The sequence below is a fragment of the Bacillus rossius genome, chromosome 7, assembly GCF_032445375.1.
Source record: "Bacillus rossius redtenbacheri isolate Brsri chromosome 7, Brsri_v3, whole genome shotgun sequence".
In the NCBI taxonomy this organism is placed as follows: domain Eukaryota; kingdom Metazoa; phylum Arthropoda; class Insecta; order Phasmatodea; family Bacillidae; genus Bacillus; species Bacillus rossius.
In genome coordinates this window covers 72,056,061-72,070,498 of record NC_086335.1, presented here as the reverse complement: position 1 = coordinate 72,070,498, position 14,438 = coordinate 72,056,061, and the positions used below count along the sequence as shown (strand labels likewise).

The following is a 14,438-nucleotide window of genomic DNA, read 5'->3' as shown; positions in this document are numbered from 1 at the left end:
ATTTCACTGCCTGCTTTAGACAAACAACATCCATTACTTTTAGCTTTGGCTTGAAAAGAATTACTCCGGCGCTTTCTTATTCGACTTATTTCAGCTCCTCGTGCGACCAGTGTGTATAATTTGTCCGCGGCCTTATCTTTGGGTGAAAGTTATTTGGAAGGGAAGTTGTATCAGTAATGTTCATCATGTATTATATTATATTACAATTTGACTTAGATACGCACATGTGTTTTTAAAATATATGTTTAATAACTTGCAATACAAAGAATGTGTTGAATTTCATGTATTGAATTTTTTTAACATTATGTACGAACATAATAATCACAATATTTCATGAGAAATTTTTAAAACATTTTACAAAGCAATCTCTAATTACTTCCACACCTCATGGTTCACCTTACTATTTTATTTCATGTTTCAGTTGATTCAAACTGTTTGGAATCATAATATGACAAACAATGAAGAATATTAGTTTCAGTCAATTTTATGAGAGGATTTACTTATTACATTAAATATACCTCAATTTTTACCTCAAAGGAAAAAGTTGTATATCATTAAATGATAAATATTTGTTTCCCATTAATATAGTTTGTGAACATAACTTATTGTGATAATACCTACATTAGTTAAATTGTGTTTTTGTAATGCTCTCCTATTGCAGTAAAATTCTTGGGCAAATTGAATAGCATATAGTCGATCTTTAACATAAGCTTTTAGAATACATAAATGTAATAAATTATGTTCTCGTGATTTTAACAATTAAATATTTCTTCGCATGAAAAAATTAACTAACTAAAAAAATATTTCAGTAAATTTATACTCAAGGACTAAAAATTTTTAATTTTTATTTTAAATAATATTGTATGTATGTATACTTTTCTGAAAAAAGTAGATTCAAGAAAACAATTTTTTTTTTTTTAAATTTTGTTATTGAACTTACTTGACAAGCAATATTGAACTTCAACTTTATACTTTCGGTATAGCACTTTTCGATTTATTTTCTTCAAACGGGAAATAAAAGTAATGAATAAATAACGTTTTCCTCTATAATTATTGCAGCAGTATACTGAAAAGTTTAACTTTCCTTTATTTGCATGACGCGGAGCTCCTAACTAGACAAAACTTTTGTTATTTATTTTGAACGCTATATTTATGTTTCCTTACAAACTTAAATGAACCTCTTAACATTTAATTTCATCAAAAGTTATACAGTATAAGTATCAAGTTAAAATATTTTTAAGTGAAGTTGTGGCTATTTTGTTGTTGAAAATGACACTCTTAAGTTTGAATAAAAGTGAGATATGATAAAATTATATTTGTAGTCAAAAACAGATAATTCATTTCAAATTCAATCTTTTGTTATATGCATATTGCCAAATAAATTTGACAATATATTAAATTCTATGCATTTGAATGTATTCGTATATTCTGCAGTATTAATTCCTATAAGCAAATACTTATTACGTACAATGTACTTTTAGTCCTGTCGTATAATTATACAAAAAAAAATTGTATCAAAAGTATTGTTTCTTCTATGCGGTTATGGTTGAAAAAAAAAAAGTAATTTATATTATTTTTAAATTCGGTTGTCAGTAAGAACACGTATTTAGTGTAATACGACATATATTATTCTGTTTATTAAAACATTACTATCGATAACTCTATTTTAGATTTATCTGTCTATGTTATATTTCAAATTGATTCTTTTTCTTCGGCTTATGACAGCAGCAAATTTTCTTTTATCGCATATGTAATGTTTTTATGTTTTGCATATTATAATTAATAGGGTTGTGCGAATGTTCGGTATACCGATACCGAAATCAAAATTTTGCTACTTTCATTTTCGATTTCGGTAAGAATTTCATCTGTCGAAGTTCGTTTTTAGCGAAATATTTCGAGCCAAACGAAAGTTCAATAGCTTACCGAAGTTCCGTTTGTTCTAGTTGAAAAAGAACTCGTAATTTAATAAAAATGTACAGTAGAATACCGGTACAATAACGTACCTTATTATAAAGTATATTTCACTTAACGAATTTTTTTTAAGTCCCCGCCAAAAATCGTATCTTCGCCATGCAAAACGGTTTCAGTTTAAAGTATCATATTTTCACTATAACGTAAAAATTCTACTAGTAGCGTGGCATTACTACACCAAAATTTACTTAAACTGGTAAATAAATTTCCAGCTAAATGATTAATGTAGTAGAACAAAGATACACAAATACCACCGCAACGTATTTTCTAACCTCTAAATTCTCAAAACAAAGTTTATGAAACAGTTGCGCGCACAACCATAGATTATACCGTACGTAGTATGCGACGTGAGCAACACAACACCATTCGATACATCGAAAGACGGAAGTTTGAGAGAAGTATTAATTAGTTAGACAAAAGTGTTACGCTACGCTAAAAATACTGTTTGATGTCTGTGCCGGGATTGTTTATTGTTATTGTTGAGTTTATTTTCAGGTTACGTTATTTAGACACCGCATTGTATTTGTGCTACAATATGAATGATCCTGGAGATAAAAAGAAACGAAAGCAATTCACGCTTAAGGAAAAAGTGGATATACTCAGAGAACTAAACAAGGGGAAAAAAGCAAGTCGCAGTTGCTAATACATATGGCATTGCGGCTCTCCTGTAGCAATTTTTTTATATATTTTTTTCTTTTTGTAAAGATATGTATGCATGTTTCAGTACTAAGTACAAAAACTTGAGGTACCTGTAAGTACTTAGCACTGAGATTCTACTGTAATGTCTTTATATGATTTGCTTGTTATTACTAATAATGTAATAACATATGCAAATCATATAAAGACATTAATTAGAAAAAAGATTTCCATTAAGATTAATTTACGTGGTGATGAAAAAAACTCACATTAATTAAAATACGGTAAAATCATAATTTGAACAAACATGGCAGATAAAGTAAACAAAATTCAACCGTGATTAGAGTAGGCCTAGGTATCAAAACAAAATCATGCAATATTTGAAAAATTACCTGATTCATTTGCTTTCAAACAGTAGTGTAGGTACTATATTCGTAAAACATACATTCCAGAACTGTTAGTATACTATTTAGTATTTACCGTATACACATAAACAAAGAACGTACCTACTTTTATTCGCGCACAGCCAAACAAAAACATTGTCGTCTGCTTTATTTAAATTTTACATACTCTGACTGGCATATAAAATCCTCATAATATACAGCCAATTAGACAAAAAGGTCAACAAGTCACTGCGTGTAATGACCACTTGGCAGCAACCATTTGTTATGTTTTGTTTTGACCATGTCCCTTGCCTGGTCTACAGCTTCCTGAGCTAGCCATGTGTGACAGTGGTGCAAGATGGCGGCCGTTCCGCAGTATTCACGTATTTTTTCATCAGTACCATGCACATGATAAATATATTATCATAGACTGCGACATTACGACTGTAAAGGAAATAGTCTGTGCGCTGAAAGATCTGGATTGATTCTTGAAATTTACGAGTGACATGGGGCTGTGTTGTGTGGTCTAGGGCGGATGTTGATTATATTAAATAATAATATTTATATTAGGCCTGTGCGAAGCTTCGACTTTGCGAATCGAATCGAAGCTTGTTTTGATATTCGATTCGGCTTCGCCAGTAATTTGCTATTTGTTTCATTTGAAGCTTCGAACGTGATGCGAAGCTTCGCGTGTATTGCGAAGCTTCTAAAAAAAAACGTCGGAAAATACCGTCGTGCGAGAAAGCGCTACCTCAGTGAGTTCCAATACAGCCTTAGTTTTCCCTGCAAATCATCAAACACGCTACGAATACGAATATTAATGGCCACGTAAATCAATTTTATTGAACAAATGAACATCAACAATCTCCAGTTGCAGCCACGGCCGTAGTTGCTACTTTGTTTTTAGTCGTGGTCGTGAGGTGTGAGGTTATGACGACAAAGAGTAAACATTCTCTTTACCACGTAAAATGGCTAGTTCAAGCCGAAGTTCTGATGAATCACTGGGTTTTTTGTTTAAAGGGTAAAAGAACAAGTCTTATTTGGGATTAATTCATTAAATTGGGAAGTTCGGCGGCAATGTGTAACAAATGCAATAAAATTTTCTCGACGCCACGAGGCAAGTTTATTCACACTACGCAAGGCCAAACAAATTGTATAAAGAAAATTATGTCTATTAGCATACATTTGCTTTTTGTTTTTCTCGGAAGTATTGCCCTACAGTATACTAAGTATTCAATACTTTTGAAATTATATAATCTTTCTTTTTATATGTAAATATCTGTTTGAACCTAACTATAAAATTAACTTGTTTAATTTTAGGAGTAAAGACGCAAATGATATTGTGACGGAATGACCACACTTTATTTAGAGGTTTCAATAATCCTTCTGCCTTTCAAAACAAAGATTCTGCCAAAAAAAACTATTTTTGTGTTTGTTAGCATTTGCGACTAAGAAATGCAAATACCTAATGAAACATTTTACAGTATATCATCATAACATAGAGACGTTTCGTTTAATTTAAAATGGATAATACGTTCTTCTGAAAGCAATTAAATATAAATAAAAAAAAAAGGTATTGTTAAATACCTCTCAACATATTTGATGATTCTGTGAAACAACACTGCAATACTTACAGTTAACCATTTTAACAGTTAGGTTAGTTTTATTTATAATAGAATAAAATGGTTTCAATTATTAGAATGATAAGATTATGTTAGGATAGTTACTGATGAGAGGGGCACATCAAAACAACAGTAATCAAAAATTTTCAAGTGCATTTTTTTCTTACATTTTTTCTAATTCTGTAAAATGGAATTGCAATAGTTTAAGTAGTTTCCTGGTAATTTATAATTTTTGGTTAGGTTAACTATATTTAAAATACCATTGTAACATCATGTGAATGGTTGGTTAGGTTAGTGTGGCTACAGTAAAAATAATGTAAAATTTTAGAGATGGCTAGGTTACTTAGCTACATTTAAAACTGTAAATTTGTCTGAAATGTTTGTTAGGTTAAGTTTTTGACATTTAAGTCATAAGAATGGTTGAGTTTGGTTTGTAGCATTTAATATGTTTTGTGGGACAATGAAGGAACACTAGCAAAAATTAATTTTTTTTAAATATTTTATTTTCAGTTTTCACCCCTCCCATAAATAATTGCCTAGGTTAGGTGAGCTACATAAAAAATACTGTGAATTGGTGTGGATTGTGAACGGTTGGTTAGGTTAGGTAAGCAACATTAAAAATACTTAATATAAGAAGTAAGAGAAATGATGTCAAGAAATATATTCGCAATTCGATTCGGCTTCGCGAATATTTTTAGTATTCGATTCGATATTCGCTTCGCATCCAAAAAACACTATTCGCACAGGCCTAATTTATATATATATATATATCAAAAGGTACCAAAATGATTTATGTAATAGAATTTATTACTGAAGAGCAAATTTTGGGGCACTTTTTTCTTTGTTAATTAAAAAATTTCGCTTAACTTTCGTTAAGAATATATTTATCTCATAGAAAAATTAATTTTCGTTTCACTTTCGCGAAACTTGATAAATTTTCTTTCACTTTCATTTCGTGTGGAAAAAGTCACTTTCGCACATCCCTAATAATTAATGAGTTAGTATTGTTGGCGGGTGAGGCTTTTTCACAAATGGACGCGTTCTTGGCGGCTAGCAGGTAGGACGCGTGTATTACGCAGGCTGGATAGGGAAGTACGACTGCGGCGAGCTCCATGATAGAAGCAACGGGAGTAGTAGCACTCGGCTATTTGTATAGGTTGGGATAGCTGTGCGAATGGTAGGAAAATGAGGAAAAAGGTCCCAAGCTCGACATCCCGACGATGAGACCGTTTACGAACTGTCGATGGATCATCAGGAAAGTCAACAACTTGTTCAGAAACTTGAGTCCCTCTTTCAAAATTCAGTTTAATACCTGGAGATGACTATACCTATTCGGTGTTCTACCAAGCGAAGCAAACTCTTAATTCATTGCTAGTTGATGTTTAATATATTTTGACGCAAAATAAAATTGTGAATTAGCTTACTTTGCTCATGCCAGGTTTTACAAGTTTTGTCAAAGTTAATTAAATGAATAAAAATTGTGTCCCTTTGCTGCTGGCTACCCGCAAGAAATTATCATGGTGAATAATAATAATTTTAAGTCGACATGTAATATAATATGATTTTAATGGGATTGTGTTTTGGTAATGGTGTAACTGTCTTGTGTATTTTATTACATTTACTTCACGTAACGAATTGTTTGAACGTAATGTTATTGTTTGTTTGTTTTAATATTTCGTTTTATTGAACAAAGATACATAGTTTGCCGCTTCGAGCGACTACAGAAATGACAATACAATTAGTTTACAATGTTCCAAACATTTTAGTTTCCTCTACTGTACATGGGGCGAATATGTTTTATGTTATGTTTACTGAAACCATTATACGCGCTAAGTGAGATGTTGCGATTGAGTAGAAGGGAAAATATGTCTTAAAACCCTGCGTAATGTTATGAATTCCATTCATTCGTTTACTCCGTGATCTGGAGGGTCTGTTGTTAAGACTGAATACATGTGCACTTCCTCTATGTAGAGTGGCTTCATTGAGATGAAAGCATAGCTCACGTTGATGAAATACTTATTAATTAAAAAATGAAAATGTTATTTTATGCTTCAATTTCTGTAAGTGTCGTACACAGATTAAAAATGTAATGCAGAGTTCCTCAGTTTTATGTATATTGAAATTTGCTCATGTGTAGAGTAGTTATTAAAAGCATAAAAAACATATATGACGAATTGTTGTGTATTATTTCCATTAAGCGTGACCATGAAAATGAATAAGATTTTATCATTATGTGAAATCTAAATTTGAAATGTTGGCGTTTAAATATTTATGAAAGCTTGTGAACTCTTAAAGCACTATTTATCTATTTAGGAAGTAGGTAGTTTCTTTGAATTTAGAAGGGTTTTTTAGTACAAACAACTAAATTAATTCAAAAATTTGTACTGCAAGCAAAAAATAATTTATTCCATTTTTATTTTAAAATCAGCCATTGTATTCTACCTTGCTTACACTCTATTATCGAAAAAGATTTTTTTTTGACAGAGATGAATACTGTAAATTAATACACAAAATATACATGTTTTCGAATGATACAATAACAGCTAGTGACAGTGACGAAACCAAAATTATTTTGATAGTTTGTATAGAAAATCCCCAACAGTAGTGGGGGTATATTTAGAAATTTCTTTGTAGATGGGTAGACTACTATTTCACAATAAAAAGGAGTTATCGTCAATTATCAAAGCAGCCATATTTCGTATCTTCTTTGACAGCCTAAATACAGCACCAAATGACGTACTTGGATAAAATTTAATTCCAGCTGCATGCGTAGATTCCGGGAGGAGGGGAGAATCTCAGGGTGGCCCGAACCTCCCTGAAATAAAAAAGTCCGTCTAAAGGGGCCCGCTTGCATTTGAAAAATCTTCACGTTATCCTGCGGGCCTCATGGGAATCCTACAGATTTTCACCCGTGATTCCAGCTATACACTTCACTGACACATTGAGCACAACAGTCAGTGCACACTGAGTTATTCCATACCACCCGCACTTGTCTTGGATAAAATCTGAACTCAGGTGGATTCAGCATGACTGACTAAGCCTGCAGTCTGAATCCACCTGTAGGCCGCTGTTGCAACAGCTAAGAAATTTACACTGCTCGTAAACAGTCTGTATGTAACTCGGAACGGGATTCCAGTTCATTTGTGTATACTTATTCATCATATTATGCAACGTTAAAGTCATTAAAAAAATATGCAAAAAATAAAATAAAATGATTAACATGTAATAAGTGCCAGAAAATAATAATATGCAGTAATATTAAGTGTAACTAAATACGACGTGAACCCTAGAATACAAAGTTGACGATGTGTCGTTTGTGGGAACACTTGTTTGTTCCTGACATTTTTTTTCTTTACAGAATTTTAAAGTGAGTTTGACATGCACTTCTCCAGGAAGTAAGTTAAAAATTTGTTTGTCATTATTGCGATTTCAAAAGTTGATTTGTGTCTAAGAGTAAAAATATTTAATATTATTTTCATCATTTTATTCCCAGTTTTATTACTCAATCTATTAGTAGGACGTGATTTCTCGTCGCGGTGCGGAAGACTTTAATGAATGAAAGCGTAACTGTTCGTGCAAAAACATTCATCACACAAATGTCAGTTCGAAAGTATAATGTTGGAAATTTTTTTAATGATATAATTTTTGCAAATTTTTTCTGAAAACACAAGCTAACGCATCGATTGTTGGTGACAGCATTTTTTGTAATGTATGTAAATCTCTTAATTATGTAGAACGTTAATTAAAAAAATAAAAATACATGTTTTAAACAGAATTGACTATTGTTTGCATTTCATGGATATGGACTGGATCGCAACACTAATTTAATGTTTCAAGTTAATAAACACTGTCAGGAAGCAAGCAAGGCAATGCGAGAACATTATTCTTTTGGTTGAATGTAGCGAAAGGGAAAAACAGTCACCTTTCTTGCCACGATCTTGTTTGTTGATAACGCAGGTATAAGCAGCAAATGGACTCCACACAATGACAACCCTCCCATTATTCCGCCCCCCTCGCTGAAACGCCCTCTCCCCCCTCCACCGCGGCGCAGGCGACAGGTTCAGGTATATCGCCCCGCCCAACCACTGGCTGTAGCACGTGGCCAGTGGCCCAACGCGCCAAAGATTTTTACTAGGGAGGCCCCTTAACACTCCTACACACCCTCCCCTTGTCCTACCTGCCCGTGAGATATCAACTTCCCCATGCCAGAACTCCAAACAGTGTTGTATAGTCCATTCTCGGTAAAATTAATTTTTTTAAGGCCCATGCGACAGCCATTTACTGTTTATAAATACTGCGTAGGTTATCATGCCATCAGACATAAAATAAAAATAAATAAATAAATATATATATATATATATATATATATATATATATAAAAAGTAAAAGGACTACGCACACTTTCTTCATTAGCTGCACACCAGTACTTCATAATTTCTGGGTTTAACGCAAATCCTATATATAGTTACTAGGGCTGGGACGAATCCACATTTTGGTCGAATCCGAATCCTTGTTCGAATCCACAGTGTTTGTCATCGAATCTCGAATCCCAGTCCCACACTAAACTTCACATGTTATTAAAAAAAATCACACATTTATTTTAAAAAATTACATAGGCCTATGTATTAAAAAAAATCACATGTGTATTTATAAAATTATAAAATAAGTGCTGGACGAACCTCAGTTCTCTGATTTCGAACCGAGCCGAACCGAACCTCATACAGAAATAATTGTTTTGAATTAAAATGAACCAATGACCAGCATTTTGGTCTTTAACTGAGTGGTGAGAAAGAAAGGTTCTCCAGCCATATGTAAAATTAAAACATATAGCTTAGCTTATATATATATATACCAACTTTTAATTCATGAAGTTACATCTAAATTTCAAAAATACTATCTTCCTTTTTCAGTGTACACTAACCTTCATTTAAAAAAAATATTATAAAGATGACGAACATTCAGCATAAGGCCACATAACATATTTTTGTGGTAGACATAACCTAACATTTTTAATAAGTAAAACTTTTTAATAGGACATCAAAAAAAAAAAAGGCGAATGTGAATTAAATTACCTATCTACATTACAAAACCCGCTGACTGCAGTTGCTGTTTTCTTGGAAGAATGCTGCTCGTCAGAAGAAACTTTAGACGTTTTTTTGGGGTGGTTCTGGGTCATCCGGGTCGTCATTATCTTTTCTCCATTTGGAAAACTTAAACGACGTTAGCCTGCTCATCGCAAATCACCTCAAGAACAATAATATTGTAAACGTAACGTAAAAAGTGTGGTTATAGAAATTTGCGGAAAAAAGAAAACACGAGAAATAATGATGGCTGCCGCGACTATGCTAGTCAACTTAGTACTGTACTGTAAAATTTACTGGACCAGTACTTTTAATACACAAGATTAAATTAATACTTTCATTACCTGACTATTACAACCAAAAAGGCCAAAGAAAATAAATACATCCCAGTAATTTAAAATACGTAATTTACGTAATCATTTCCTACCGCATTTGTCTTGTGTTAACTTGATCACGTTAGTTTTGCCGAAATACGAGAGTTCTCGTACATGCGCTTTAGTTTAACGTATGGGGTACGCAATCTTTGGTGATTTTACAACAATTCTCGTACACGCACTTTAGTTAAAGGTATAATATACAATACCTTTGGCATTTGTACGATAGTTTATATTACGTATTATGACAAATGCATACAAAATTCTCTAAAGTAAACAAAAAAACAAAGCGCGCCTATATGAAAAAATGCTATGCGAGTTATGCGACGATTAACAATTATTTTTTTATTTTGTCTGCGCTTGAAACTGTTGAGGCGACGATTATGTGATAAAAGTTGGTTTTTCGAATATATTTTAAGAGGTTTCGAACTGAACCAAACGTAAGGGTTCGGTTCGGTTCGAAATTTTCAAATTTCGCCCAGCACTACAATTTTCAATTACTACCTAAAACTCTTAAAAACCCACCTCGGATCCTACGAATCCTCGAATCCATAGGATTCGGTATATTCGACGAATCCAAGATTCGAAAATCCCATCCCTAATAGTTACGATCATCACTGACTTCATGAGAGTGTAACGCTGCAAGCTGTGTAATTTTTATTTCTCGACATGCATTACCATCAAATCAATGTGTTGTTTCAGAGTTGTGGTTGGCTTAGCACATGCACTCTGCACCTGACAGCAGATGACTAGGAGTCTCGCTCTGCCAGTGCTGCTGCTCGTCTGGTTGGCAAGTTCTCACCGTCACGTCCAATGGATGAATGTGAAGTAACGTTCCTAAAGTCTTGGGATCATACTGGACCGAGTGTAGCTTGTGCGAGGTTGCCGGTATGGTTGACTGGTCAGACCACGGTCGAAGCACGACACCAGGCGCCGGGAGCGTTCTACCGTCCGCAGTCGTGGTACGACCTCGCTCGAATACTCACCATCTTGTGTCTGGACTCCGCCTCCTTTCAGTGGTGACATCTTGACGCTTGATCCTCCGCAGTTCCAAGTATTAGTCTGGATAATTTCAGGTGCTGTCTCAGGACTTTTTTCTGAGTAAGGTGCAGCAATGCTTGCGTGCATCTCGTCTGGTCGTGTAGAGAGTTCCATGTTCACTCGCAAATCTGCAAAGCAACATCACCCTGGCTGACACAAACCTCCGTTGCCAATACATACAAGTGTACCAATTACCTATTGCCAACACTTTGTCTTCAAAGTAATACTTACTTAGCTCTATATACAAGTGCAAAAATTAGATAATTGTGACTGTTAAGTTGGGAGCTGGTATTTTTTATAGCCCATGCCAACATGTCAGTCAAATAATTCCTACCAACAGCGAGGTCAGCTCACAGGAACAAGTGTTGGAATAATACACATACGTTAAGAGCATGGAGTAAACAAAAGTGCAATTTTAAAATGCACAGATCACCATTAGCAGCTTAGCTGGGGCTGGCTATACAAATAATTTTCACTGTGTAATCTCTGATTAAAGAAGACTCATTTTCTATAGAAAACAAAACATTTATGCCATAAAACTGTTTCAACCAATATAGTGTATTTTGGTTTTTCTCCTAAATTGGTAGGACTGTTTATGTCGGTTGGAATGTTACGATTTCTGGCCATTACATACGTTTAAGGTCAACTATAATATAAACAAAGCATGCAAGCAAAACATTTGAGTTATAAAACAAAGCACATTAAAACTGTAGACTATTCAAAACTCATTACATAAAATTGTAAAAAAATCTATATAAATAAGTGCTGATAATGTGGAACTAGAAAGAGCAAATGCGCTTATTGTCTATGCTTTGATTTGAGAATAGCTTAAAAATATTTTTAAAAATTAATTTTTATGATAGTGTATCATCTAGTTGAAACCAGTTAAAACTGATGATCTAAAGTGCAACTCCGTTGTTACAACTCCTCACAGTTCCTGGGAACAGGGTTGTATCAGATGCGCAAAGTCATTATTATTTTCAACCAATTACCCCACCCCAACCCCTGCACATCAAAATATGCCATTTTTCACAAAAAGTCAGTTAAGGTCATCTCTGGCAAGAAAATGACAAGTTTTAAAAATTAAATATGTATTTAATTCAAAAGCACATGACTTCCGGAAATATATACCCATGAAATGCAACTACCTACAGTCACCAAAATAAGTATACAGTGTTTTCTCGCATAATCGTCGCACATTTTATTCTAAAATCAAGTTTGAAAAGTAGGGGTGCAACGATTATGCGGAAAAATTTTTTTTGTTAGATAAAATATTCATAAAAACAAAACCCGTACATGGAAAGTACATTTATTTACAAAGTGAAGTTTAAAAGAGCAAGCCAAACAATTTAATTTAATAAGTCATGCAACAAAAACCTTTCTTCAACTTTAAATAGAAAAACAAAATCTGTGATCCAAATGCAAGCCGAACGAACGCGTAACTACCATAGTAAACACCACAAGTGAGCGTGATATCAAACGTAGTTAACTCGGTTCCGCATAGAGTGCGCGCGTTGCATGCACTCGGTGAGATATCGATATTCGACTACGTGCGCGCGCTCTATACGGGAAGCAACATAACCAAACAGTAATGATTGCAACGAGCGCTGGCTACGTTTTTGTAAGCGGTAGCTGGCTGGCGGCAGCGGCTTCATGACGCACAAGTTCACCCCTCCCTCCCCTCGTTAACATTCTTCAAGGCTAGCTCATCTCTGCCAGACACACAAACCATCTAGTGTCCTCCCTTATAACACTCCAACTTCGCTCCCCTTTGAAAAACCTTCAGTGAGAAAATGCTCATTTCACCCTCCCTTCTCCCGTAAAATTGGGCTATTATGAATGGGGCACTAAAGCAGTGAGGGAGGGGTAAGACCGTTGTAAATATTTTCGGACCCCTCCCTCCCCATCAAACACGCCCAAAAAAAAGTATGCCAAATATGTCACTTTTCACACCAAGTTCGAGTTCAGTCATCTCTGGCAAGGAATACAAGCTTTCAGACTTAAATATAAATGTATTTTAATAGCAAGGGTCCTATGAAAAGGAATATACCGAATAAAATCAAGCTGCTGTCACCAAACAAAGCATACAACGGCCCAATGCGTGGTCGCTTCGTTATTGCTCGCGCGAGAGGCCAGACATGGAATGTTAGAAGAAAGATAAATGCGGGGGAGACAGACGGCAGCCAGTGTGTTTCCTGCGTGTGGAATAAATGGCGTAGCCTTTTTTTTTATGCTGGGTGCAGCGACCTTTTTCTGTCAACCCACGGGAAAAGATAATTGCTTGAGCTGTCAAAATAAACATTGCTGCGGCAGTTAAAACAAGTCGAGGCGGGCGTGCATCCAGTAGGTCGCTGTGTATTTCTACTCGAAAAACATAACATCTAAATTCATAACAAGATTCCTTATATCCTACACGTATTGCCGGATGTTTTCAGCCTGATCAATGCAAGTTCTTTAGCCACGTTTTGAATGAAAACAACTGGCGGGCCAGTGTTGTGCCCTGTTCTGCGGACACATAAAGAAAGCTTTTATCAATTTGCTGAAAGTTTTAATATATTTTTACTCTCCTTGTTAAAATGAAGCAGATAACGCGATTGTTAACAAGTTCAAGCAGCATCCGAGATCGACCGCAGCGCAGGGTATGGGGAGAGGGTGAGCAAGGGTGAGCAAGGGCGAGCGAGCGGCCGACTACATGTTCACACGCTGCGGCCAGAGGGTTTTTCCTGCATTGAAGGGACGTGGAATGGGGGTTGTCAAGCGCTGACAGCGGTCGACAGGAAGTGGGTATCTATTTTTAGATATGCGCTGCCTACGGCAGTACAGCACTGGGCAAGAGAAATGCAGTAACACGCTACTCACCACAAGAAACTTATTTTCCGTCCGATTTTCTTCAGATTTTCGGCAATTTTTTCACGGTTCCTCGAAATCGGGTTGTAATAGAGAGGTGGTCGCAACAAAAAGGTTTTACAGTAGTTTTATAAGGAAAAGATACCTACCCAAAGTGCTCGGCATCTAATAGCGGGACCAAAAACATCTTGCGACGTTTATGCGAGAGGTTTCTTTTTAATCCAAATTTTGACGCCCTAAAATATGGGTGCGACGATTACGTGCGTGCGACGATTATGAGATAAAATAGGGTAATTTTAATGAGCTCTAAGTAAATTTATCAATGATACAATACGGAAAATGAGAGAATTATCATTAAAATGTTAATTTATTACGATTGGGCGGTAACTACATCCCGGCCAGAAGGTTCGCCTGGCGTGGGGGTGGGGCAGCCTCCTTGCTATCTCATCTGTAGTGCCCGTGGTTCAGGAGCCAACGCAGTCA

General features: G+C 35.0%; 1 protein-coding gene across 5 annotated transcripts in view; it reads right to left on the bottom strand.

Moving 5' to 3' along the window:
• Nucleotides 1–14,438, bottom strand: part of LOC134534374 (zinc finger protein chinmo) — a 41,409-nt gene that overhangs the window by 17,168 nt on the left and 9,803 nt on the right. For 4 of the 5 annotated variants that reach the window (XM_063372833.1, XM_063372830.1, XM_063372832.1 and 1 more), the window contains one exon: nucleotides 11,054–11,236. In XM_063372833.1, coding sequence (XP_063228903.1) covers nucleotides 11,054–11,236 — 183 coding nt within the window. Of the gene's footprint in view, nucleotides 1–870; nucleotides 7,428–11,053; nucleotides 11,237–14,438 lie in introns of those variants that run through there. The other variant, XM_063372834.1, reaches the window with a different exon arrangement.